General features: G+C 44.9%; 1 protein-coding gene across 1 annotated transcript; it reads right to left on the reverse strand.

The window, feature by feature from the left end:
- Positions 1 to 10,100: 10,100 nt before the first annotated feature.
- Positions 10,101 to 27,623, reverse strand: shpk (sedoheptulokinase). The gene is made up of 8 exons (XM_060848099.1): positions 27,583 to 27,623; positions 25,138 to 25,296; positions 19,689 to 19,830; positions 18,216 to 18,399; positions 17,072 to 17,224; positions 16,423 to 16,598; positions 14,873 to 15,073; positions 10,101 to 11,531 (listed from the first exon to the last, which is right to left on the reverse strand). Exons 2-8 carry the CDS (start codon positions 25,288 to 25,290, stop codon positions 11,137 to 11,139), a joined length of 1,404 nt encoding a protein of 467 aa, XP_060704082.1. The 5' UTR covers positions 25,291 to 25,296; positions 27,583 to 27,623; the 3' UTR covers positions 10,101 to 11,136.
- Positions 27,624 to 27,708: the final 85 nt, after the last annotated feature.

Genomic DNA, 27,708 nt, shown 5'->3' on the forward strand with positions numbered 1-27,708 from the left:
AAGATGAGGCAAATATTTTACACGGAGGATGGTCCAAGTGTGGAATGAAGGTGGATGTGAGGTAAATTACAATGTTTAAAAGACATTAAGGTAAGTAGATGAATAGGAAAGGTTTGGAGGGATATGGGCCAGAAGGGGGCAGATGGGGCCAATCTAGTTTGGGGTTGTGTTTGCCATGCTGAATGACTGTATGAGTGTTGGTGAGGGTAACGCATTTGATGTGGTCTACATGGACTTTAGGAAAGCTTTTGATGTGGTCCCTCAATGCAGGAAAGTAACAGTGCGCAGGTTCCAAGGCAGGGTGGCATGTTGGATCCCAAATTGGCTGAGAGGGAAGAAGCTGAAGGGAATGATAGAGTGATGTTTCTGTGTCTCAAACTCTTTTTCCTGTGGGATTCTGCAGGGTCAGAGCTGTTTCTGCTGGACATTAATGATTTGTGCTTAAATGTCAGGGGTATGATCAAAAGATTTGTGAATGATACAAAATTTAGTTGTGTGGTAAATAGTGAGGATAGCTGTAAACTGCAGGAGGATATCAACGGACTGGTCAGGTGAGCAGAGCAGTGACAGAGGTAATTCAACCCAGAAAAGTGTCAGGTAATACACTGGGGAAGGCTAACAAGACAAATAATTACCACATGAATGGTAGGAACCTGGCAAGTACTGAAGATCTTGGTCTGTCTGTAGATCCACAGATCCCTGAAGGCATCACGGCAGGTAAAAAAAGTGGTTAAGCAGTTATCTTAGATACTTGCCTTTATTAGCTGAGGTATAGAATATAAGAGCAAAGAGGTTAGGCTGGAACTGTTACAAAGGTTGGTTCGGCTATAACTAAAGTATTGTGTGCAGTTCTAGTCACCAGGATGTGATTGCACTAGACGTGGACGTTTACCAGGCTACTGTCTGGGCTGGAGGGTATGTAACTATGAGGAAAGATTGGATGGACTGTGTTTATTTTCATTGCAGCAATGAATGTTAAGAGGGGATCTGATAGATGTGTATAACATTATGCGAGACATAGGGCAATTTTTCCGTTAGTGCAGGGGTCAATAACCAAGGATAATAGATTAAAGTAAGGGCTAGAAGCCTAACACAGGAGAGATGTTTTCACCTGGTGGGAGTCTAGACCTTTGCCTCAAAGGATGGTCACATCAGAAGTTCTTGTAATATTTAAGCAGCGTTCAGATATGCACTTGCACTGCCATTGCCTCCAGGGTTATATGTCAAGATCTGGAAAATGTGATTAGTGTAATCAGGTCTTTGTTGACAGGTTCAGGCACACTAGCCAAATGGCTTCTTTCTCCGGTGTTACCATTTATGAATCCATAATTTATAGCCAATCACTTTGATGTGATATGTGAGGTCATGCTGCACTTGTCTATCTAACAATAGCCATTAATGTTCAAAGTAATTTGCAGTGTAATATATGTTTTTAAGATGTGATTAGGTGCTCACAATACTTCCTTAATGCTTTTAAAAGAGAACATTTGCCTACTTTGTTGATTGAATTTAGGAAGAGCTGCAGTTCAGTAATGAATATTCAGCTGGAGGGAGAATGCGAGTGGTTACACACTAACTCAATCACAACCTGCCCAGAGCTCATCATTGCAGCAGTTTGCATTGTGGTTAAGTGAATTCAAGGACAGTTACACCAAATCAAAATACAACACAGTTAATGAAAGAAAACTTAACCCAATGGAAATTGTCAAAAAAAAGGTCTTTATTTAAAGGGTAATAACATCTGAATGTTAAAAGCCATTCAATGTCTCCAGCCTATTTTGCTACTCAATTGAACTGGGCAGTAATCTGTATCTCAGCTCTATTTGCCTTGGTTAATTAACCATTCATTCCCTTATTCAGCTAAAAATGATCAAACTCTCTCTTGAATTTCCAACTGACCCCTGCCTTAACAAATTAAGGGGGGGGAAATAATCCCAAAGTTCCACTTGCCTTTGTATGGTGGTAGGGGTGTTGGAGGTATGGAAGGTGTTGTAGGGTGTTGGGGGTGTTGAAGGTGCAGGGGTGGGGTTATTGGAGGTGTGGAGGTGGAATTGTTGGATGTGTGGGGTTGGGGGGGTGGGGTGTTTAGGGCATTGGAGATGTGGGGTTGGAGGTGTTGGAGGTGTGGGGGGGTTGGAGGTATGGAGGTGATGGGAGTGTGGGGTTGTTAGAGGTGTGGGGCTGTTGGAAGTGTGAGGGGGTTGGGGGTGTGGGGATGTTGGAGGTGTGGGGGTATTGGAGGTATGGGTATGTTGGAGGTGTGGGAGTGTTGGGAAAGTGGGGGTACTGGGGGAGTGGGGTGTTGGAGGTGTGGGGGTGTTGGAGGTGTGGGGGTGTTGGAGGTGTGAGGGTGTTGGGGGAGTAGGGTGTTGGAGGTGTGAGGGTGTTGGGGGAGTAGGGTGTTGGAGGTGTGGGAGTGTTGGGGGAGTAGGGTGTTGGAGGTGTGGGAGTGTTGGAGGTGTGGGGATGTTGGAGGTATGGGGGTGCTGGGACAGTGGGGTGTTGGAGGTGTGGGGGTGTGGGGGTGTTGGGACAGTGGGGTGTTGGAGGTGTGGGGGTGTGGGGGTGTTGGGACAGTGGGGTGTTGGAGGTGTGAGGTGTTGGGCGAGTGGGAGGTTGGAGGTGTGGGGGTATTGGAGGTATTGGGGTGTTGGAGGTGTGGGGCTGTTGGAGGAGTGGGGTGTTGCAGGTGTGGGGATGTTGGAGGTGTGGACAGTGGGGTGTTGGGGGAGTGTGATGTTGGAGGTGTGGGGGTGTTGGAGGTGTGGGGGTGTTGGAGGTGTGAGGGTGTTGGGGGAGTAGGGTGTTGGAGGTGTGAGGGTGTTGGGGGAGTAGGGTGTTGGAGGTGTGGGAGTGTTGGGGGAGTAGGGTGTTGGAGGTGTGAGAGTGTTGGGGGAGTAGGGTGTTGGAGGTGTGGGAGTGTTGGAGGTGTGGGGGTGTGGGGGTGTTGGGACAGTGGGGTGTTGGAGGTGTGGGGGTGTGGGAGTGTTGGAGGTGTGGGGATGTTGGAGGTGTGGGGGTGTGGGGGTGTTGGGACAGTGGGGTGTTGGAGGTGTGAGGTGTTGGGCAAGTGGGAGGTTGGAGGTGTGGGGGTATTGGAGGTATTGGGGTGTTGGAGGTGTGGAGCTGTTGGAGGAGTGGGGTGTTGCAGGTGTGGGGATGTTGGAGGTGTGGACAGTGGGGTGTTGGGGGAGTGTGATGTTGGAGGTGTGGGGGTGTTGGGGGAGTGGGGTGTTGGAGGTGTGGGGGTGATGGGGGAGTGGGGTGTTGGAGGTGTGAGGTTGTGGGCGCTGGGTGTTGGAGGTGTGGGTTTGTTGGAGGTGTGGGGGTGTTGGAGGTATGGGGTTGAGGGTGTTGGGTGTTGAAGGTGTGGGGATGGGGGTGTGGGTTTGGAGGTGTGGGATGGGGATGTTGGAGGTGTGGGTTGGGGGTGTTGAGGTGTTGGAGGTGTGGGGTGTTGGATGCGTGGGATTGGGAGAGTTGGGTGTTGGAGAAGTGGGGTTCGGGGTGTTAGAGGTGTTGGGTTGGGGATGTTGGAGGTGTGGGGTTGGGGGTGTTGGGGTGTAGGGTTGGGTGTGTGGGGTGTTGAGGTGTGGAGTTGAGGGTGTGGAGTTGTTGGAGATGTGGGGTTGGGGGTGTGGGGTACTGGGTGTCTGGGGTTAGGGCTATGGGGTGTTGGAGGTGTGGGGTTGGGGGGGTTGGGCATTGGATGTGTGGGGTTACGGGTGTTGAGTGTTGAAGATGTGAGGTTGTGGGTGTTGGATGTTGGAGGCGTGGGGTTGGGGGTGTGGGGTGCTGAGGGTGTTGATTGTTGGAGATGTGAGGTTGGGGTGTGGGGTATTGGAGGTGTGGGGTTGGGGGCATTGGGTGTTGAAAATATGGGGTTGCGGGTATTGGGTGTTGGAGATGTGGAGTTGGGGTGTGGGGTGTTGAGGGTGTGGAGTTGTTGGAGGTGTGGGGTTGGGGATGTTGGCTGTTGGACGTGTGGGGTTGGGGGTGTGGGGTATTGGAGGTGTGGGGTTGGGGGTGTTGAAGATGTGGGTTTGGGGGTGTTGGGTGTTGGAGGTGTGGGGTTGGGGTTGTTGGATGGTGAAGGTGTGGGATTGGGGGTGTTGGGTGTTGGAGGTGTGGGGTTGAGGGTGTTGGATGTTGAAGGTGTGGGGTTGGGGGTGTTGGGTGTTGGAGGTGTGGAATGTTGGAGGTGTGGAGTTGGGGGTGTTGAAGGTGTGGGGTTGGGAGTGTTGGATGTTGAAGGTGTGGGGTGTGGGGTGTTGGGTGTTGGAGGTGTGGAGTGTTGGAGGTGTGAAGTTGGGGGTGTTGGGGGTTGGAGGTGTAGAGTTGGGGGTGTTGGGGGGGTGGGGATGGGTTTGATGGCCGGCCTATTTTTCCTGACATTAACCCTGAATGATCCAGCTCTAATTCTAGAACATAGAACATAGAACATTACAGCACAGAACAGGCCCTTCGGCCCTCGATGTTGCGCCGACCTGTCATACCAATCTGAAGCCCATCTAACCTACACTATTCCATGTACGTCCATATGCTTGTCCAATGATGACTTAAATGTACTTAAAGTTGGTAAATCTACTACCGTTGCAGGCAAAGCATTCCATACCCTTACTACTATGAGTAAAGAAACTACTTCTGACAACTGTCCTATATCTGTCAGCCCTCAGTTTAAAGCTATGTCCCCTCATGCTCTCTGTCACCATACTTGGAAAAAGGCTCTCCCTGTCCACTCTATCTAACTCGCTGATTATCTTATATGTCTCTACTAAGTCACCTCTCAACCTTCTTCTCTCTAACGAAAACAGCCTCAAGTCCCTCAGCCTTCCCTTGTAAGACCTTCCCTCCATACCACGCAACACCTAGTAAATCACCTCTGCACCCTTTTCAAAGCTTCCACATCCTTCTAATAATGCGGTGACCAGAACTGTGTACAATACTCCAAGTGCGGCCCTCTTGTACCTGGACACCAAGATCTCTCTGCTCATCTACACTACCAAGAATCTTACCAATAGCCCAGTACTTTACATTCCGGTTACTCCGACCAAAGTGAATCACCTCACACTTGTCTGCATTAAACTCCATTTGCCATCTCTCAGCCTTGCTCTGCACCTTATCTATGTCTCTCTGTAACCTACAATATCCTTCGTCACTATCCACAACTCCACCGACCTTAGTGTCCTCTGCAAATTTACTAACCCACCCTTCTACGCCCTCATCCAGGTCGTTTATAAAAATGACGAACAGCAGTGGACCCAATACTGACCCTTGCAGTACACCTCTGGTAACTGGACTCCAGGAAGAACATTTCCCATCAACCACCACCCTCTGTCTTCTTTCAGCAAGCCAATCACTGATCCAAATTGCTATATCTCCTAGAATCCCATTCCTCTGCATTTTGTACAATAGCCTACTGTGGGGAACCTTATCGAATGCCTTGCTGAAATCCATATATGCCACATCAACCGGTTTACTCTCATCTACCTGTTTGGTCACCTTCTCAAAGAACTCAATAAGGTTTGTGAGGCACGACCTACCCTTCACAAAACCGTGCTGGCTATCCCTAATCAAATTATTCTTTTCTAGATGATTATAAATCTTATCTCTTAAAACCTTTTCCAACACTTTACCAACAACTGAAGTAAGGCTCACTGGTCTATAATTACCATGGTTGTCTCTACTTCCCTTCTTGAATAGGGGAACCACATTTGCTATCCTCCAGTCTTCTGGTTCTATTCCTGTAGGCAATGATGATTTAAAGATCAATGTCAAAGACTCTGGAATCTCCTCCCTGGCTTCCCAGAGGATCCTAGGATAAATCCCATCCGGCCCAGGGGTTTTATCTATTTTCACACTCTGCAGCATTTCTAATACCTTGTGAACCTCAATCCCACCTAGTCTAGTAGCCTGTATCTCAGTAATCTCCTCGACACCATTGTCGTTTTCTAGAATGAATACTGTTGAAAAATATTCATTTAGTGCTTCCCCTATCTCCTCTGACTCCACACACAACTTCCCACTACTATCCTTGATTGGCCCTAATCTTACTCTTGTCATTCTTTTATTCCTTAAATACCTATAGAAAGCCTTAGGGTTTATCCTGATCCTGTCTACCAACAACTTCTCATGTCTCCTCCTGGCTCTTCTGAGCTCTCTCTTTAGGTCTTTCCTGGCTACCTTGTAATCCTCGAGCGCCCTAACTGAGCCTTCACATCTCATCCTAACATAAGCCTTCTTCTTCCTCTTGACCAGAGATTCCACTTTCTTTGTAAACCACGGCTCCCACACTCTACAGCTTCCTTCCTGCCTGACAGGTACATGCTTACCTTGGACACACAGGAGCTCTTCCTTGAATAAGCTCCACATTTCTAATATGCCTATCCCCTGCAGTTTCCTTCCCCAACCTATGCTTCCTAAATCTTGCCTAATCACATTGTAATTGCCTTTCCCCCAGCTGTAACTCTTGCCCAGTGGTATACACCTATCCCTTTCTATCACTAACGTAAACATAACAGAATTGTGATCGCTATCACCAAAGTGCTCACCTACTTCCAAGTCTAACACCTGGCCGGGCTCATTACTCAGTACCAAATCTAATGTGGCTTCGCCCCTTGTTGGCCTGTCTACATACTGTGTCAGGAAGCCCTCCTGCACACACTGGATGAAAACTGACCCATCTATTGTACTTGTACTATAGTGTTCCCAGTCAATATTTGGAAAGTTGAAGTCCCCCATGACACCTACCCTGTCTCTCTCATTCCTATCGAGAACCATCTTTGCTATTCTTTCCTCTACATCTCTGGAACTATTCGAAGGCCTATAGAAAACTCCCAACAGGGTGACCGCTCCTTTCCTGTTTCTAACTTCAGCCCATACTACCTCAGTTGATGAGTCCCCAAACATCCTTTCTGCAACTGTAATACTGTCCTTGACCAACAATGCCACACCTCCCCCTCTTTTACCATCTTCTCTGTTCTTACTGAAATATCTAAATCCTGGAACCTGCAACAACCATTCCTGTCCCTGCTCTAACCATGTCTCCGAAATGGCCACAACATCGAAGTCCCAGGTACCAACCCATGCTGCAAGTTCTCTGGGCTTATTTGTCACTTAGACTAGAGTAAATAGTTTTCCTCCATGTATAAAACTGAATCCTTTCATCATTAACACCTCAATTAGATCATTCCTTAATTTTCTAATCTCGAGGGAAGACAAACCCAGTATCATGCTGTTCCAAGGCCAATGTAACCTCCTGGTAATTAACTCTTCAGCTTCAAAATGAGCATTCCTTTGCAGCCACAACTCCTGGTTGAGTCACTGAATACTGATCAACAACAGCAAATGAATCTTACATGTGTTTTGATCCACTAAATCATGGGCTCTTTCATGACCTGTCTGTAGAAATGTGTACACCGTATCCGAGTAATAGGAGCATTCTTGGACTGCTGAATCCAAGGCACCCTCAGTCAGGAAATAATAAAGAGCTGGGGTCGTCTGAAACTAAAAGTTAACTATCCTAGTCAACAGGAAAAAAAATCACAAGGTATAGATAAATTGTTGAGATTTAAAAAATTTTCTTTGAAGCCATCTCTTAACAGCTTTCTCTTGTTTTCTCGAGATGCTTTTGCTTACAGTGACTGGTCTTGCTCCCTCATGGATCAATGACATTAGAGGCGTTTAGGAAACAATATGCTCTTCTTTTCCTTTAAACGATCCGAACGTTCCTTTTGAGCATGTGGACCATGGTTTGTCTGAGTGTCCAGCATCACCTTGGTTCCCCTATTGCTATTAGAAGGCTCCAGTTAAAACACTAGTTAACCTTACATTCTAGTGTCTCAATTAAACGTTTGCTCTTCTTTCTGGGCTTTATGCACATCAGATTTCCGGGATTTGCCTGCAACATGTGACTATTATGGCAAAAAGAATTTTGATTGCTTATCACAGCACTCCCAATTTTGGCAGGAAAAGCCTTCTCAGCTTATACAATCCCTTACTTACACATTCTTTTTTCTTATCTCCTAGTCATTAACCTCACTTCCAGTCAGATTTTAGCATAAGCATATAAATGATAATTGACCATACAGTCCAAGTCCGTAAGTGATAGCGACATTTTCTACATTAACTCCACCTTCCAGTATTATCTCCATATCCCCAATCGTGCAAAACATATATTGAATTTAAATATACTCTATGACTGAACATTCACAACAGTCAGGAGTAGAGTTGTTTATTCATCTCGGTCCAAACCTTTATCCTGAGAGTACATCAACTAGTTCTAGACTTGCCAGATTAGAGAAACAGCCCCTCAGCATCAGTCCTGACAAGATTTCTAAGAGTTTTCAGCATTTCAATGAGTTCACCTCACATTGCTCAGAGGAAAGGTTTTTTTTTCTACTTAATATGTCTCATGTGAGAGATATATCAGCTTGCAAAACAAGAAATGGCACATCATACAGATTCTGCTGCAGCAATTAGATTAACTAATTTTTTTGTTTAAAAAATTAGTTTCAGGGCATTGTGAGTTCAGGAAAATATAGAATTGCACGGAAAGAAACCATTCAGCCTATCATATCTGGGTTAGCATCATTAAGAGTGCCTGTGGAGATATGTAAAGGGAGTGAATGGGTGGAAGGGGTTAGAGAAGTGTGGGCAGTACCTTGAAGGAATTAATGTGCACAATGGTGTGAGTGGAGTCTGGGGAAAGAGAGTGGAGGCAAGGTTGACCTCCACTCATACTGAGCTGAAAATGTGTTGCTGGAAAAGCGCAGCAGGTCAGGCAGCATCCAAGGAACAGGGGATTCGACATTTCGGCCCTTCTTCTTATGCCCGAAACGTCGAATCCCCTGTTCCTTGGATGTTGCCTGACCTGCTGCTCTTTTCCAGCAACACATTTTCAGCTCTGATCTCCAGCATCTGCAGTCCTCACTTTCTCCTGCACTCATACTGAGCCTTTACCCACCAGCAAATGTTGATTTATCTGCAGTCGAAATTAATAATTTCAGAAAAATTAATAATTGCAGAAAAGAAACAAAGTCTTCTAAATTACGCCCCTTTCAATGGTCAAGCTGCGAAAAGTCGATGCACCGATAGTGGCACTGCGCAGAGAGATCGGAATAGCAAGCGGCAGAAGAGACAGGGAGAGGGAAACAGAGACTGTTCTTTCACTGACTTTATACTTACATGCCTGATGGGGCGTGTTTGAGTCTTGGATCCTCCTTGTGGATGTCCTTTGGCAGGACAAAAAAAATCCAAAATTCTGATTTTTGTTTTAAGGACTTGCTCTCCTAAGCTAAGCACATTCGGAGAAGAGGTCAGCAGGAGGTATCTTCATGGCAAGTTGTAAATGAATTAAGAGAGTGGGGTGGGAGAGGTTAACTCTTCAGCCTTTTAATGTTGAACATGATGTTAGTTGCCAAAAATAGCAAAGAGAGATTATAACATACTGGGAAGTGAGTGATATTGCAAGGAGTCCCCTGGGTGTATCAGGATACTTCAGCATTGCATTGAGTGAGTTAGCACTGAATTCGATAACTGGGGCTTTGTCTTTGGAAGCTATCAGAGAAACTCTTTAGTCAGCGTAATGTGGTATTCTCAAAAGGACTGGTGGAGACTTTAGTGGGCTCATTTGCTCACAGATACAGGCAATTAGCATCCCACAAGAAGCTTATAGATTCGTTTCTGAATGCTGAGAACTGTCAGTTATCTAAGTGCATTCTCTTGGTGTTAACTGCCATTAAAGCACAATCAAACTCTGATCATTAAACAAGTGGAATTAAAACAATAAAATCTTTAGATTATGTGAAATGAATATTTGAGAATGTTTAATGTGATGTCCCTATGTCTTGTGTTTTAATGGAGACATTAATCATTATCAGATATAAACGTATAATCATAAATAAATTCGTGCACAATATGATAAGTATTCATAAAATCATATATATTCATAAAATTTAAGAAATAACTTGCACAGTGCAATAACAAATCAGTTTGTAGAACATGATAAACATTTGCACACTCTAAAGTGCACAATAGCTGAATACATCATGAATATTTATTATAACTTTTAAACATCTTAATAATGTTTTTCACTGTTTCAAAATTATAGGAATTGTCAAAAGTAAATTTTCCAGTATATTTTATTTGCACAGAGTTGTACTTACATGTATACAACTAACAATGACTACCCTGCGATCAATTATAGATTACTTCAGAGGTTCAAAACATTCCATAGTACATTTTTAACACAAACATATTATCCACGATCACACCAAATGGCAGAGCAGGTTTGAAGGGCCGAATGGACTACTTCTGCTCCTAATTTGTATATTTGCATATATGCTCGTTTGTGGTTGAAAATACAAACTCAAAGATTGACAGGCAATCTAACGTCCCCCTTGTCAAGAATGGCACAAGACTGATATGAAAGTGACGCTGGTGGGTGCAACATGACAGAAAAATGCAGACAGATCTCCAAGCTCCATCCTGCACCACACTGAGTTAGGAGGCAGATCACCCCATACTTCTGCGAGTGAATCAGTGCATGAGAGAAGCTGGAGGGTCAAGTGGAGCCACAAACATCTCTGTGAGGAACGGGATACTTGTTAATGGGGAGGTCAGAAATGGAGAGCAATAGGACTGGACTAGTTTGATGTTTTGTGTGGTGTTGCAGAGGCCATGATCACTGACATGTACAAGTTCCAGCAATCTAATGCTGGCCTTTGCTTTATTTTCTTCAACATTGCTTTCCCACAGAGAGTCCAAACTTGTTACAGAGGTGTCCTCTTCATCCATATGCTTGTGTGTGTGTGTGAGAGAGAGAGAGAAAAACTGGAATGTGGCCAATCCAGTAGAATGATGGGCCGACTTCAGCAATGATATTATGTCAACAACTAAAACAAGAAGGACAGATAGTGATGTTACTCAGTCAGCATTAACTCTGCATTTGCACCAAGTTCACTCCAGTTGTGTTCAATGGTTGAACCATGCTGGATAAGAGATGGTTGATTACTTTTGCCAACTCTTTCATATATTTTCCTTAATTAATGGGAAAACATTGTGATCAGTTCAGACACTCCGAGTGGACAGCGATTTAGATTCTCCTGATTGCACTTTTGGGAGTTTCTTGCCTCCCTATTTCCGGTCAAGCATCACCATAGCAACACCGACTGCTGAATCCACATTCTTCCCGTACACAATGGGAAGGGTGAAAGCTTTCTCCACCTCCTGCTTCAGCACATCGTTGCAGATCAGTGCACTCCCGCTGCCCATAATCCTCTGTACCCCAGACTCAATCAACTGTTGGCATGGTAACATGGAGCTCAGGTTTTTCACAATGCCGCGACACAGCGCTCTGGTCATATGACCCAAGGAGAGGTTAGACGGGGAGATGTTGGTCACTGAAGCCAGCTGGTCAGGTGAATGCCTCTCTCCAAAAAGGGTTGCCTGCACTGCAAGGTCAGTGTCAGTAATGGTTAGAGCAGCGTGTACTGATCGAGAATAGATGACAGATTCTGGAACCTCCAGTCCTGTGGGAATGAATAAAATCCAGCAGTAGCATTACAGGGAGGCAATGGCATTGATTTGTGTTGCCAGACCATCGGGATGCTCTCTCATTCGAGACAGACAACCAGTGCGGAGTTAACCTGAGGGCCATCATACCCTAATGGGAGAGATTTGGCAGGAGAGTCCTTCATTATAACCTCAGCTGGAGCTGGGAGTCAAACTCACACTGTTGGTATCCAACCGCCTGGACAAATAAGCTAAACCAACCTCAGCAGAGGCGTAGGGGTAATGTCACTGGACTCAAGATCCAGAGGCCCAGGCCAAAGCTCTCGGGAAATGGTTCATTACTCACCATTGCAGTTATACAGTCATTGAGATCTACAGCACAGCAAAAGGCCTTTTGTCCCATCAAGACAAAAACAACTATTTTAATCACATTTTCCAACTCTTGGCTTGTTTATCTTATTATTATTATAATTACAGTTCATAGAATTTAAATTCAATTAATTAATAGATCATGAATTAAAAGCTAGCCTTTGCAATGAAACTAATCTGATTGTTGTAAAAACCATCAAGTTCTTTAATGTCCTTTAGGGAAGGATATCTGGTCTGGACGTCACATTACAGTGGCTCAAACCTTAAATGCTTCTGAAATGGTCTAACAAGCCACTCGGTTGTACCAAACCCCAAAAGGAAAGTCAAAAAGGAATGAAAGTGGATGGCTCACCCAACATTGATCTAGGACCGGCAACAACAATCGCAAACCCAGCCATGTCAAACCTACAAAGTCCTCCTTACTAACACCTGGGGAGAAATCTTGCCTATTCACCCTAGCCATGCCCCTCATAATTTTGTAAACCTCTGTAAGGTCACCCCTCAGCCTCCGATGCTCCAGAGAAAACAGCCCCAGCCTATTCAGCCTCTCCCTATAGCTCAAACACTCCAACTCTGGCAACATCCTTGTAAATCTTCTCCAAACTCTTTGAAGTTTCACAACATCCTTCCTCTAGGAGGGAGACCAGAATTGCATGCGATATTCCAAAAGTGGCCTAACCAATATCCTGTATAGCCGCAACATGACCTCCCCCAACTCCCATGCTCAATATATTGACCAATAAAGGTAAGCATACCAAACGCTTTCTTCACTACCCTATCCACCTGTGACTCCACGTTCAAGGAACTATGAACCTGCACTCCAAGGTCACTTTGTTCAGCAACACCCACCAGGACTTTACCATTAGGTGTATAAGTCCTGCCCTCATTTGCTTTTCCAAAATGCAGCCGCACATTTATCTAAATTAAGCACTATCTGCCACTCCTCGGCCCATTGGCTCATTTAATCAAGATTCCATTGTACAGTATTGTTGGAACCCCATCTTCATGTTGAGGGAATTGTGTTGTGTGGTACTAACACTATGCTAAACGGGATAAATTTAGAACAGATCTAGCAACTCAAAACCAGACATGCATGAGGTGCTGTGGAACATCAGCAGCAACAGAATTGTTTTCAACCCCTCGAACTAAAGCACAATACTGTGGATGCTGGAGATCTGAAATAAAATCAGAAAGCACTGGAGAAACTCAGCAAATCTGGCAGCATCTGTGGAGAGAGAAACAAAGTTAACATTTCAAGTCCAATGACTTTTCTGCAGAGGTTTACTGTTTCTCTCTCCATACCTGCTGACTTTCTCTAGCACTTTCTATTTTAATTCAACCACCATCTATAATATTGTGACTTGGCACATGCCCAACTCTGCCATTATCATCAAGCCTGGGGACCAACCTTGGTTTAATGAAGTGTGCAGGAAGAAGTGTGGCAGGATCAGCATCTAAAACAGCCACAGCTGGAGTACTGTGTGCAATTCTGGTCACCACATTATAAGAAAGATGTGATTGCACTGGAGGGGTGCAAAGGAGTTTCACCGAGTTGTTGCCTGGGATGGAGCACTTCAGCGATGAAAAGAAGTTAGATAAGCTTGGGTTGCTATTTTTGAGCAGAGAAGATTGATGGGAGATCTGATGACAAGCATGGATGGGGAAATAGGAAGCATCTATTCCCCTCAGTGGAGGGGGTATAATTTTAAAGGGAAAGGCAGGAGGGTTCAAGGGGATTTGAGGAAAAACATCTTCACTCAGAGGGTAATGGGAGTCTGGAGTGCACTGCCCAGGAGGGGAGTTGAAGTGGGAAACATCATAACCTTTAAAAAGTACTTGGACAAGCATGTGAAGTTTCATAAGATTTAAGGCTACAGGCCTAGTGTGGGAAAATGGTCCTAGTGTAGTTTTGGCGCTATAGACTCGATGGGCCAAAGGTCCTCTCCTGTACTGTGAGATTGTATAATTTTATCAACACACCGAAAAATAAGGTGTAATTTTATGAAGCTACAACACAGGACTACTTGTTTGCCAGTTCTCAGAAGCAGCATGTGATATCTAGAGAGATAAGTGCACCTACAACCAATGGATTAGATCAAAATGCTGTAGTCTCTGATTGAGGTAGATGAGTGAAACTGTAACAACACTTAAGAAACTCATCACCATTCCAGACAAATATTTGGCACACTACCTATCACCTTTAATATTCAGTACTTCCATCACCAGCACACAGTAGCAGCAGTGTGTACCATCTAAAAGGTGCACTGTTGCAATTTACCAGAACTCCTATAACAGCATCTTCCAAATCCATAACACTACCTATTTAGAAAACCAAGGGCAGCAGATACATGGGAACATCACCCACTGCAAGTTCCCGTCCAAACCACTCACCATCCTGTTTTGGAACCGTATCTCCATTTCTTAACTATCATTTGGTCAAGATGCTGGAACTTCCTCCTGAACAGCATTACAGAGTGTGCAATAGACATGGTGAGGAGTTGAAGAGTAAGGAATGGACACAGTCGAAAGATAGTGATGGATGTACGGACAAATTAAAGTGATGAAGAAGGTGGAGTAAAAACTTTAAAGGGATGGAGCTGAAAAATCTATGTAGGTGAGGTGAATAGAGACGGGGGTAGACAGGCTGAAACAACAAAACGGAAGTACAGGCAGATGGAAGAACACAGTTGCAGCAAAACACACTGAAGAACAAAAATACATTAAATGATAGCTCAGAGGATACTTATTTCATGTTGGAGATGGCGAGACAGACAGTGAGGAGCAGAAGTAAAGAGAAAGACAATGAAGGGACAGAGACCGAGAGGCAGAATGTAAGGGGTAGAGATGGAAAGATGGACGATGGCTACAGAAATGGAGGGATAGATAGTGAAGGTTCGGGGTGGAGAGATTGAAGTCTGTATTTAAATGGCTTGTTTGTTTTCTGGCAGGTGATTTACATCTTGCACCAATGCTAAAGAAAGTTTCTTACCCAACTCCTGCATCCATTGTTTCAGCATCTCAATGAAGGAAGCCAGTACGTTTCCACCATTCAGTGCAGCAGCCACAACCAAGTAAATTCCGTCAAAATATGGAAAATATGCAATACTCGCGGTGGGGTCGGGGTGAGCTGGTGGCTGGAAGCCAGGAATCAAGGCAAAGGTCAATTGGGCAGAAGTACCGATATTCAAAACTAGACAGTAAGAAAGATCTTAATCAGGAACACACAACAGATAATGTGAACAGTTTATACTTTAAAGTTGATATTTAAAATTCTGACACGGACTGAGGGATTGTATCTGCCTTAGTCTTCTATCATAAAATGGACACTCACATTTTCACACATTGTATACCATCTGCCAAACATTTGTCCATTCACTTTATCTATTTATAGCTCTTTGCAGACTCTGTTCCTTACAGCTTGCTTTCCTATCTTTGTGTTAGCAGTTAATTCTGTTATAATATATTTTGTTCCCTAATTCAACCCATTAACATAGATTGTAAATAGTTCAGTTCTCAGCACTGATTCCTGTAGCATGTCACTACAATCTGAAAATGATCTGCTCATCTAGACTGTTAGTTATCCAATCCCTTATCTATGCTATAATCACCCAAAAAAAATCAGCAGTTATCTTGTGCAGTCATCTTTTACATGGCACCTTATCAAATGCTGTTTGGAAATCCCAATACACTAATCCACTGGTTTGCCTTGAGCCACCTTGACTACGACATCCTCAAAGAGTTCTAATAAATTTGTCTGAGGTGATTTCCATTTCACAAAACCATATTGCCTCTGCCTGACCATACTGTAATTTTCTAAATATCCTGTTACAACTCCCTTGATATTGGATTCCAGCTCCTTCCCAAAGACAGGCGTTAGGTTAATCAACCTATTGTTTCCTGCTCTGTGTCTCCCATCTTTCTTGAGTAGAGTCATAGAGTGCAGCATGGAAACAGACCCTTCGGTCCAACCTGTCCACACCGACCCGATATCCCAACCCAATCTAGTCCCACCTGCCAGCACCCGGCCCATATCCCTCCAAACCCTTCCTATTCATATACCCATCCAAATGCCTCTTAAATGTTGCAATTGTACCAGCCTCCACCACATCCCCTGGCAGCTCATTCCATACACATACCACCCTCTGTGTGAAAACGTTGCCCCGTAGGTCTCTTTTATATCTTTCCCCTCTCACCCTAAACCTAGTCCCTCTAGTTCTGGACTCCCCGATCCCAGGGAAAAGGCTTTGTCCATTTATCCTATCCATGCCCCTCATAATTTTGTAAGCCTCTGTAAGGTCACCCCTCAGCCTCCGACGCTTCAGGGAAAACAGCCCCAGCCTGTTCAGCCTCTAAAGATGTTACCATTGCAGTTTTCTATAATCTGCTCTAGGAACATCAATATATCAGGTTTTAAATTTCTGTTTTTGACAAATTATCTTCCGGGTAACATCAGATCTGTAGAACATTGAGTTATATATTTGAAACATGCTGGAACTGAACTGTTTTATAAAAAGCAGACAAGCCTGTTTCCTCCTTTACCTGCATCTGTTGTCTCAGTCATGCATGAGTACACAGAACATTGGAAATCACCCAGTGCCACACCAACTTCTGTCCCTTCTGGCACACCGTACCATTCGTGATCTGTCTTTCCAGCAATCGCACCAGATTCCACCACCACAGGCAGCAGGTATGTAGGAAATCCAGAATCCCGCAATCTGGAAGTGATGAGGAAATCCCTGTGAGAGATGCCTTGGTCCAGAGAGCGAACAAAGATAACTTGGTGAAACTGAGTTGCTTTAAATTCTCTTCCTGGAGTTAGCTCTTAAGGTAGTTATCGAACAAGTGTGCTTCTAATTCAACAATAACTTTTAGAACCTCACACAAGGAGGTGAGAAGATGAGTGGGACAGGGAGAGACTGACACACTGCTGTCATCATGTGTGAATGCCCCCTATACAAGGATTGGGGATACAGTAGACAGAGTTTAACTCTGTTCCTAACGTGTGCTGACCCACAGGTGTATGAAGTTGTAGTGTAAAGTTCACCATTCCCTGGCAATAATATCAGAGCAAGTATCAGTGCAGAACATGTTTCCAACTCCTGGCTAAAGGAAATGCATTTCTTGCTGAAATGGTGGGTAGTTTTTTTCAGGCCCTGGGTTTCTCATACAGGATTAAATGCAGGCTTACATTTGCAGATTCCAAGTCCCACATCTGGTATTAAAATAGCCCCAACTGGCAGCATTCTGGGCTGACATCAGTGGTCTCCTAAGCCCACACAAGACAGCCACAACATAGTCATGGATGGTCCCTGCTGCATTATAGGACTCCAAAAACTGGGGCCTGGGAAAAAAAAAACAGTGCTTTTATCAGTAACTATTTAACTTAATATGTCATAAGTCAGCACTTTCAAAATAAGTTTTAAAACATTTCTTGATATAAACTGGTTGTTAATGGACACAAGCTTGTATACTATTGCTAGCTAAGCAATATACTCTTGGCAATTTGATAGAGCTATACAAAATCATGAGGACTCTGCCCAGAGTAGATGGGTAGGATCAGCTCCCACTGTCTGAAGGGTTGAGAATGAGATAATTGCTAAAGAATTCACACATTATAAATGTGGGGCTTGTGAGAATTGGGGGCCATTTTGAGACACTGGCTAATTTTTCCTGGCCCCAATGTAAGGAACCCTCCCAGGCTGTGCAGAGGGAAGATTCACAAAGCGTACATTTCTAATTACTCCTCAAAGAAACTGAAGTAACATTCACCCTGTTCTGCCATTCAATGAGACTGTGGGTGATGGCATTAACACTGCTTTGCCCCACATCCTTCAATAACTTTAGCTAACAAAATCCTGTCATTCTCAGATTTAAATTTAACAATTGAACAAACATCAATTGATGTTGGCCGAGGAGAGTTCTAAATTTCTAACACTCTTGTGTGGACAAGTGTTTCCTGATTTCAGTTTTGAAAGATCTGATCTAATTTTTAGACGACACCACTCTCCAAACATGGGAAGTTTCTATCTACCCATCAATTCCCCTTAATATCTTGAAAGGTTTGGTCCAGTCATCCCTTAAAGATCCAAACTGCAGCAAATTGCCACACTAAAATACATCCCTGAGTGGTTTCAACAGGTTATCCTAGTTTCAAATCAGCTATGACATGACAATGTCTGCCTCACTGTATTCCCCAATCAAACCGCAGAATTGTTTTGTTAGTAATATTTTGATTCAGCAATATATGAGAAACATCTTCCTTCAACTTTACAACTGCTGCTGAAACGTTGTTGCCTGTGGAGATGCTTGTGAAGAAGTTTAGAGGCATCTACCTGTTTCTCATGTACCAGAAAATGGTGGCACAGCCAAAGCCGGTGGCGAGGCTGAGATGGGAATCAGGCCGGGTGAGTGAATCGAGAAGCTCACGGCTGCAGCGACCATCTTGCCATGTGATCAGGTGACTAGTCTTCTTGGGCTGGAACGTGAAACCTGTTTCACCTCCCTGCCAAATACAACCTAAAGCAGAGGAGAAAAGGCATTGAATCTGTGTCTCTCAAGGTGAACCAGATGCACAACGTCCCACTGCTCCTGATCTCATTCCCCACCAATATTTTGTAATTAATTACATCTGTTCCAGCGTGTCCACAACACACTCATGACCTTATTTAGTAAGGGGGTGAAATAGGTTCCTTCCCTGACTTTGTTCCCTCGGCTTTTAGCTCAATTAGTGTTTTCAAAATGAAAGGCAAAATGGGTTGAGTTTAAGTGCAAAACCCTATTTGCCAAACGTTGAGTGTTTTCTCTTGCTGTTAGCCTTGATTCGATGCATTATCAAAATCAAAACACTGGGATCATCAAAAGCTGCGAGGTATCAGTGGCTGAGAAAAATACCAAGAGACAGTATGAAAGGGAATCAGACAGCAACAGCAGTAACGTCACCCCACTCTTTTGGAAGTGATGGTGGAGGATGTGACATTTCCGAGGCTGTAGCTGATTCTCCGTAATACATAGAACTTTTAGACTGTAACACAAAGCTGTCTGGGTCTTTAGCACAGTACAGAAGGAGAGCTGTCTTTTGTTCAAGACATTAAACTGAAACCCTGACTGCTCCTCAGGTGGCCATAAGGGATCCTTTAACACAATTTAAAAAAGAGTAAGGCACTTTATCCAGTGTTGTGGTCAACATGTATCAACATCTAAAAGACTGAGGTTCCAGTCAATACTGTCTGTGGGAGCTTGATGTGTTTTATTAGCTACTATGGTGTTCCTGTACACTTGCTGCCCTTGTTCAGCGGGTGATGGAGACCTCAAGATTTGAAAGTGCTGTTGAATGAACCAAACTGATTGTGCCTAATCAGATCATTACTATCCAAGCATTCATTGAACACACCTTTTTATTTTAGATTCTACCACTTTTCCTACTTCTGATGTCAAGCTCCTTTATTATATAATGGGGTGAGAATCTGCAGGAACCATTCCCGATGCTATCAAATGTTATGATCACCAGTGATCGCTGCCTTTAGTCTCTGCAGCATCCAGTGCCTTCAGATATTGCTTGATATCCAGTGGCATGAACCAAACTGGCTGAAGACTAACAGCTGTCAAACTGGGTACCTAGGAGGAGATCTCCGGGATCTCACCATGGAGATGGTTCAAACTATATTCCCAAACTTGCATGCAGAATGAACTGCAGTCTGAAATTCCTGCTCTCCCTCACACAGTGCTGGGTCCTGTGTCTGTGCCAGACTTCAGTGAGTAAAAAGGAGCAAGCTGGTTTCCACCCCTGCTGTCTTTCCCCCACTTACCTTCCTCACTTTTCCACAATACAACACCATGCATCTGTCCGGAGACTCCAATTCTCACCACCTTGCAGAGATGCTCTCTGGGCAGAGCAGCAACACAGCTGTTAACGGCTGACACAATCCGAGCAACATCCTGTTCCCGACACTGCAATAAAAACCAAGGAGACAAACTACTTGGGAGGTGATAGGCCATTTTATATCAGCAGGCAGATTAGAGTCAACCATATGGCCATGCGTCTGGAGTCACATGTAGGCCAGTACAGGTAAGGATGGCAGATTTTTCCCCTAAAGGACATTAGCAAATCAGAATGGCTTTTACAACAACCAATGATAGCTTCACGTTGGCCATTACTGAGACGAGCTTTCAATTCCAGATTGAGTTTTAATTCCACCATTTGAGCCTGTGTTCCAGAGCATTACTGAGTCCTGGATTACTAGTCCAGCAACCTTACCTCTATAGCCCCGTGTCCCCAATCCTCTTAATGTGCTGATTAAATTGCTCAGATCACTACCAGCAGCAATGACAGGCCGCTGCACTCCTAATCTTAGGTACAACTGAGTAGATGCTCGCTGGGCATGGCCTTCAAGTTTAGTGGGAGAAATTCGAGTAGTTTTTGGGAAGGGGGAGATGCCCCAGAAAGACAAGAGGGATTCTCTTCCTTATTTTCTCTAACTGTGATGGAGAATGTGAAGGAAAACCTCCTGGAATCAGCATATTCTCTGGTTTTCTTTGGTTGTATTGCCAGGCAATGCGGGAGGTCCTGGCTGGATTTATTCAAAGTAAACATGGTGCAATGCAAGGACTTTATTTCCATGGTTACACTTTACAAAAGTCCAAATTGCAACACTAACAGGGAAAACAATGTGATCGTAACTGAATACAGGTACATACAGATTTCTGTTGATTCAAAACCAATTAACCTTATTTGTACCCGTCATCTACATAATAACACAGGAGATCCTTCTTGCTTTTTTTTCTCTCTAATTTGAATTAGCAATTATTTCCAATTCATAAAATTACAGAGTGTATGTTACAGAACGAGGCAATTTTATTCATTGGGCCTTTTCTAGATCATGGAAAAACTGTTCAATTATCCTCTCGGCGTCCATCTTCTTTCCTCACATTCCTGAAAGTATTTTCTTTTCATGTAGATTTTCTTTCTGAGATAGACAAATTTTTATTAAGTAAGGATATCAAGGGTTATGGGCCCAAGCCAGTCATATGGAGTCAGACCACAGGTCAGCCATGATATTACTGAATGGTGGAAGAGACTCAAGGGGCTGACTGGGAGAAAGTGAGGACTGCGGATGCTGGAGATCAGAGTCGAGAGTGTGGTGCTGGAAAAGCACAGCAGGTCAGGCAGTGACCAGGGAGCAGGAGAAACGACGTTTAGGGCATAAGCCCTTCATCAGGAATGAGGCGTGTGGGCCAGGGGGCTGAGAGATAAATGGGAGGGGGAGTGGGGTTGGGGGTAAGGTAGCTGAGAAAGCGATAGGTAGATGAAGGTGAGGGAGAAGGTGATAGGTCAGTGGAGGGGTGGAGGGCCTAGATGGGAAAGGTGATGGACAGGTTAGGAGGGCAGTGCTGAGTTCGAGGCTTGGGACTGGGATAATGTGGGAACTGCAACCACATGGGATAACAGTTTCCTCATTTCCCTTCCCCCCACATTGTCCCAGTCCTAAACCTTGAACTTGGCACCGCCCTCCTGGTCTGTCCATCAACTTTCCCATCTATCCTCTCCACCTTCCTCTCTGACCTATCACCTTCTCCCTCGCCTTCACCTACCTATCGCCTTCCCAGTTACCTTACCCCCAACCCTACCTCCTTCCCAGTTATCTCTCAGCTCCCCGGCCCATAAGCCTCAATCCTGATGAAGGACTTAAGCCTGAAACTTTGATTCTCCTGCTCCTTAGATGCCATCTGACCTGCTGTGCTTTTCCATCACCACCCTCTCAACTCAAGGGGCTTATTGGCCTACATCTGTTCCTATGTATTTATCTAATTCTCTTCAGAAAGTTACTAATGAATTTGCTACTGTCACCTTCCAAATATTCTATATCATAATCGCTGAGTAAAATCTTCCATCGCTTCCTCTCTTTTTCTTTGGCACATTACTTAAGTTAAATAAATTGACCTGTAGAGCTAGGGTTCTTGCAAAAGATTCAGGCACAAAATTCTAGGTGCAGAGCTGAAAGGGGGCTTCACTGCTGAGATGCCATTATTTGGGGCAAATGTTAAACCAGGCTTCTATTTCCAAGCAAAAGATGCCCTGGAATGACTTCAAAGAACAACAGGGGCATTCTCTGATGTCCTGGACAATAGTTATCACACTGTCACCACCACAAAAACAGATGGTCTAGTCATGATTGCCATGTGTTGTGAGAGACATTGCTGTGTGCAAGTAGGCAGCTATGTTTCTTGCAGACGACAATCACAACACTTCAAAGGTATTTCATTGTCATTGGCTGAAAGCCACTTTGGGATGTTGTGAAATCTAGGAAGGCAAGAGTTTTCTTTATTAGGACAAATGGCCTTGAACATGCCATTTAATGAGTCAGCCAGTGCAAAGGTAAGAGACAAAAAAACCCGCAGATGCTGGAATCCAAAGTAGACAGGCAGGAGGCTGGAGGAACACAGCAAGCCAGGCAGCATCACGTTTTGGGTGTAACCTTTCTTCAAGACAGGGAGTGGGTGTAGGGGGAGTTGCAGTTAAAGGGGATGGCAGGGGCAGGATAGTGAAGTGGGGACAAGTGAAGACTGATAGAGGGTACGACCTGGTTGGACAATGGGAGGAATGAATCAGGTTGGTGGCAGGAGGGAGGAGGGAGGGGCTGGGAAGGGAGTTGGTCGGTGGGAAGGGAGGTTCTTTGAAATTTTCACCTCTGGGCTGCAGGCTGCCCAGGTGGAAGGTGAGGTGTTGTTCCTCCAATTTTTGGTTTGGTACATTGTGGTAATGGAAAAGGCCAAGGATGGTCATGTTGGAAAGGGAGTGGGAAGGGGAACTAAAATGGGCGGTGACTGGGAGGTCTGGTCAGTCCCTGTGGGCCTGGCTGAGATGCTCAGAGAACTGTTCCCTAAGTTTACGTCCGGTCTCCCCAGTATAGAGAAGACCACATCGGGAGCACCTGAGGCAGTAAAGTAGGGTGGAGGAGAGGCAGGTGAACCTCTGTCTCACCTGGAAGGACTATGTTGGGTCGTGGATGGAGGTGAGGGGGGTGGTGTACTGGCAGGTTTTGCAACTTTTCCAGTTGCAGGAGAAGGTAACTGGGGGCTCGGGGGTGGGGGTGGGGGTCAGTGGGGAGAGTAACACAAAGCAAGGACTGTCGAAGGGAACGGTCCTTGCAGGAGGCAGAGAGGGGTGGGGAGGGGACGATGTTCTTGGTGGTGGGGTCTGGTTGGAGTTGATGGAAGTGTTTAAGGATGATGTGTTGGATCCTTAACCATTCTGTCAACTCCAACTAGACCCCACCACCAAGAATATCTTCTCCTCCCCACTCCTCTCTGCCTCCTGCAAGGATTGTTCCTTTAGACAGTCCTTGGTTTGTGTTACTCTCCCCACTGACCTCCCCCTCCCCCCTCCCCCCAGGTACCTTCTCCTGCAACTGGAAAAGATGAAAATTCTGCTGCTACACCACCCCCCTCACCTCCATCCAGGGCCCCAAACAGTCCTTCCAGGTGAGACAGAGGTTCACCTGCCTCTCCTCCTCCCTACTTTACAGCCTCAGGTGCGCCCGATGTGGTCTTCTCTATACTGGGGAGACTGGACGTAAAGTTAGGGAACAGTTCTCCGAGCATCTCAGCCGGGCCCACAGGGACTGGCCAGACCTCCCAGTCACCGCCCATTTTAATTCCCCTTCCCACTCCCTTTCCAACATGACCATCCTTGGCTTCCTCCATTACCACAACGAACTTTATCACACTGCCAGCATCATCTACAGCCTGAAGGACTTAACATTGAGTTCTCCAATTTCAAATAACCCCCCTTCCCATCCCCGACTCCCTTCCCAGCTCCTGTCCCTCCCTTCCATTCCTCCCTGCCATCAACCAGATTCATTTCTCTCACTGACCAACCAGGTCGTACCCTCTACCTGTATTCACCTATCCCCACTTCACTACCCTGGCCCCACCACCCCCTTTATCTGCAGCTTTCCCTACATCCACCCCCAGTCCTGAAGAAGGGTTACACCCGAAACGTCGACTTCTCCACCTCCTGAAGCTGCCTGGCTTGCTGTGTTCTTCCAGCCTCCTGCCTGTCTACAGTACAAAGGAAAGGACACATTTAGAATACAGTGTACAATTCTGGTCACCTGGCTCTAGGAAGAATGTTATTAAACTGGAAAGGGTGCAAGGAAGATTTACAAGGATGTTATGGAGACTGAAAGGTTTGAGTTATAAGGAGAGGCTGGAATTTTGTTTTCCCTGGAGCACAGGAGGTTGAAGGGTGACCTTACAGAGGTTGTAAAATCATGAGGATCATAGACAAGGTGAATAGATAAAGTCTTCTCCTCAGGGTAGAGGAGTTCAAAACCAGAGGGCATAGGTTTAAGGTGATAGGGGAAAGATTTAAAGGGGACCTGAGGAGTAACATTTTCATACAGAGGTTGGTGCAAATATATAACAAGCTGCCAGAGGAAGTGGTAGAAGTGGGTACAACTACATTTAAAAGACATTCGGACAGGAAGGTTGATAGAGTCATACAGTATGGAAACTGCTTCGGTTTCCTCCCACAATCCAAAAATGTGCAGGTTAGGTGAATTGGCCATGCTAAATTGCCCTTAGTGTTAGGTGAAGGGGTAAATGTAGGAGTATGGGTCTGGGTGGTATACACTTCGGCGGGTCGGTGTGGACTTGTTGGGCCGAAGGGCCTGTTTCCACATTGTAAGTCATCTAATCTAATCTAATCTAACTTGTCCATGCCAACCAAGTTTCCAAAAATAAACTAGTCCCACTTTCCTATGTTTGGCCCATATCCCTCTTGACTTTTCCACTCCATCCAGTCTGGATAATATCCTTGTGAATCTTTTCTGAACCCTCTCCAATTTAATAATATCTTTCCTGTAGCTGAGCGACCAGAACTGCACACAGTACTCCAAAAGTGGCCTCACCTCAATATGATGTCCCAACTCCTATACTCAATACTCTGAGCAATGAAGGCAAGCATGCTAAATACCTTCTTAAAAGGTTTAGAGGGGTAAATGCAGGTAAATGGGACTAGATGAGTTGAGGAAGCCTGATCAGCATGGATGGCTTGGGCTGAAGGGCTTGTTGAAAATGTATTGCTGGTTAAAGCGCAGCAGGTCAGGCAGCATCCAAGGAACAGGAAATTCGACGTTTCGGGCACAAACCCTTCATCAGGAAATTTCAACAAATCTGAAGGGCTTGTTTCCATGCTATATGACTGACTCTGAAACCAAAGCCAGCTATGATTTTCTGACACTTTATTCCCTTTACCTTCTCTCCATCCAGGCTGCTGATGTCTGCTTTAGTTTTCTTTGTCTGACTGTCAACCACTGCCCGGCTCTCAGCCTCCAACAACACTGCCTTTACCGAGCTTGTACCAACATCCAGACCCAAAACATACCGGGAAGGAGCTTGCAAACTCATTTTCCTCTGTGAAAACACACAAAAAAAACTTACGTTGTTTAATTATATAGTGCCTTTAATGTCATAAAATCTCCCTAGTTGCTTCACAGAAGGATATTCAAACAAATTTTGACACTAAGCCACTATGGAGATACTGGTTAAAAAAATGAGCTTGGTCAAAGAGGGAGGTTTTAAATGTGAAAATTAAAGGAGAAAGGAGACAAGGTTGGGCAGGAAATTTCAGAGCCATGGAGCCAGGCAGCATTACCAACACTAGATTAAGATCAGGAATACAAGAGATGTGAATTAGAGTGTCACTCTGATCTCAGAAGGTGGGAGGAATCAAGGAGGCTACAGAGAAATCATAAAGGCATTTAAAAAGGAGAGTGAGATTTCCGCATTGAAATTACAGGTGTATTTTCCATAATTGTGAAGTGGTTTAGCATTGTAAAATTTGAAGGCAAAGATGTGTACCTTAACTAGATATATATTTCACAAAAACAATGTTAAAAATCACACACCAGGTTATAGTCCAACAGGTTTGTTTGAAAATACAAGCTTTCAGAGTGCTGCTTCTTTGTCAGATATCTGACAAAAAAGAATATTTTCAAATAAACCTGTTGGACTATAACCTGGTGTTGCGTGATTTCTAACTTTGTCTACCCCAGTCCAACACCGGCACCTCCACTTCACAGAAATAATTAGGAGGTGTTGGACTGAGGTGGACAAAGTTAAAAATCATACAACATCAGGTTATAGTCCAAAGGTTTATTTGGAAGAACTAGTTTTCAAAGCACTGTTTCTTCATCAGGTGCTTGTGCCTGATGAAGGAGCTGCATTCCGAAAGCTAGTGCTTCCAAATAAATCTGTTGGACTGTAACCTGGTGTTGTGTGATTTTTAACTTCATAGAAATAAGCATACCTGAATCCCCTAAAATACATGTTTACAAATATACAATCTTTGTTAATTATTTGTTGATCTCCAAACTGGAGTACTGTGCTCAGTTTTGGGCAGAATGCTTTAAAGAGAATGCCTTTAAAGTAGTGTAGTGATATACCTAAATGAATGCAATACCAGTTTTTTGTTTGATTTGAGAGGATTAAGAGGTTTGATCCATGACGAATTTAAATGGAACAAATGATAGGAAATTCCCCCTTTGCATGGGGGTCAGTAACCAGAGGCCACAGGCTTAAAATAAACAAAAACAGAAATTGCTGGGGAAATTCAGCAGGTGTGGCAGTACCTGCTAGAGAGAAAAACAGAGTTAATATTTCCTGTCCAGTGAATGCTTGTTCAGACCTAAACTAACCAAGAAAAGAACAAAGAGGATCTAATGAAAGTTTTTCATGAGTATTTTGATTAAAAAATGATGATGCTCATTCATTAGGACAGTTTGCAGGAATACCAATACCACAGTACATTAGCAGACATTAGTGGGCGGCACACTGGTACAGCAGTTAGCACCGCTGCCTCACAGCACCAGAGACCCAGGTTCAATTACCAACTCAGGCGACTGACTGTGTGGAGTTTGCACATTCTCCCTGTGTCTGCGTGGGTTTGCTCCGGTTTCCTCCCACAGTCCAAAGATGTGCAGGTCAGGTGAATTGGCCATGCTAAATTGCCCGTAGTGTTAAGTGAAGGGGTAAATGTAGGGGAATGGGTGGGTTGCGCTTCAGCGGGTTCGGTGTGGACTTGTTGGGCCGAAGGGCCTGTTTCCACACTGTAAGTAATCAGACTGTCAAATGTACTGTTAAGGGGTAGGACGGCAGGTCAGAACCTCACAGTACCAGGGACCCAAGTTATTTGCACATTCTCTCTGCGTCGGTATGGGTTTCACCCAGTGTTACAGTTTCCTCCCACAGTCCAATGATGTGCAGGTTCAGTGGATTGGCTGGGTTTGGGTGGAATGGTCTTTGGAGGGTCAGTGCAGATTCAATGGGCTGAGTGGCCTGCTTCCAGACTGTAGGCATGCTAAGATTTCTATGGATGGTGATTAGTAGGAGATTGCCATGGAGAGGGGACACCATGATGAGGTATTGCCATGGTGAGGGTTTCCATGGAGAGAGGTCATGATGGCCCTGAGCTTCTGATTGGACCATTCGGGAGTGGGCGGGTCTTACCGCTGATCGACAGACCACCCCGCCAATAGCAACACCCGCCGCAGGCCGCAGGCCAGAATTCACTTTGAAAAATATGTGGATGACTGATTGAGAAACAAGCGGCTGGAAGATCAACAGAGAGCGATTGACTCGTGGGAAAGAATCAAAGTGAAAGGAATTTGAATGTGGGAGAACGGTCGGGAAAGCCATTACCTGACGCGGTTCTAAACCAACAGACTCTGACAGGAAGGGGGCAGTTATCCGGAGGGGGCGGGGCCTGATGGAGGGGCGGGACTGAACTCAGGGAAGGGGCGTGGCTATGGTCAGGGAGGGGCTGAG

Source organism: Hemiscyllium ocellatum, chromosome 31 (assembly GCF_020745735.1).
Source record: "Hemiscyllium ocellatum isolate sHemOce1 chromosome 31, sHemOce1.pat.X.cur, whole genome shotgun sequence".
Taxonomy (NCBI): Eukaryota; Metazoa; Chordata; class Chondrichthyes; order Orectolobiformes; family Hemiscylliidae; genus Hemiscyllium; species Hemiscyllium ocellatum.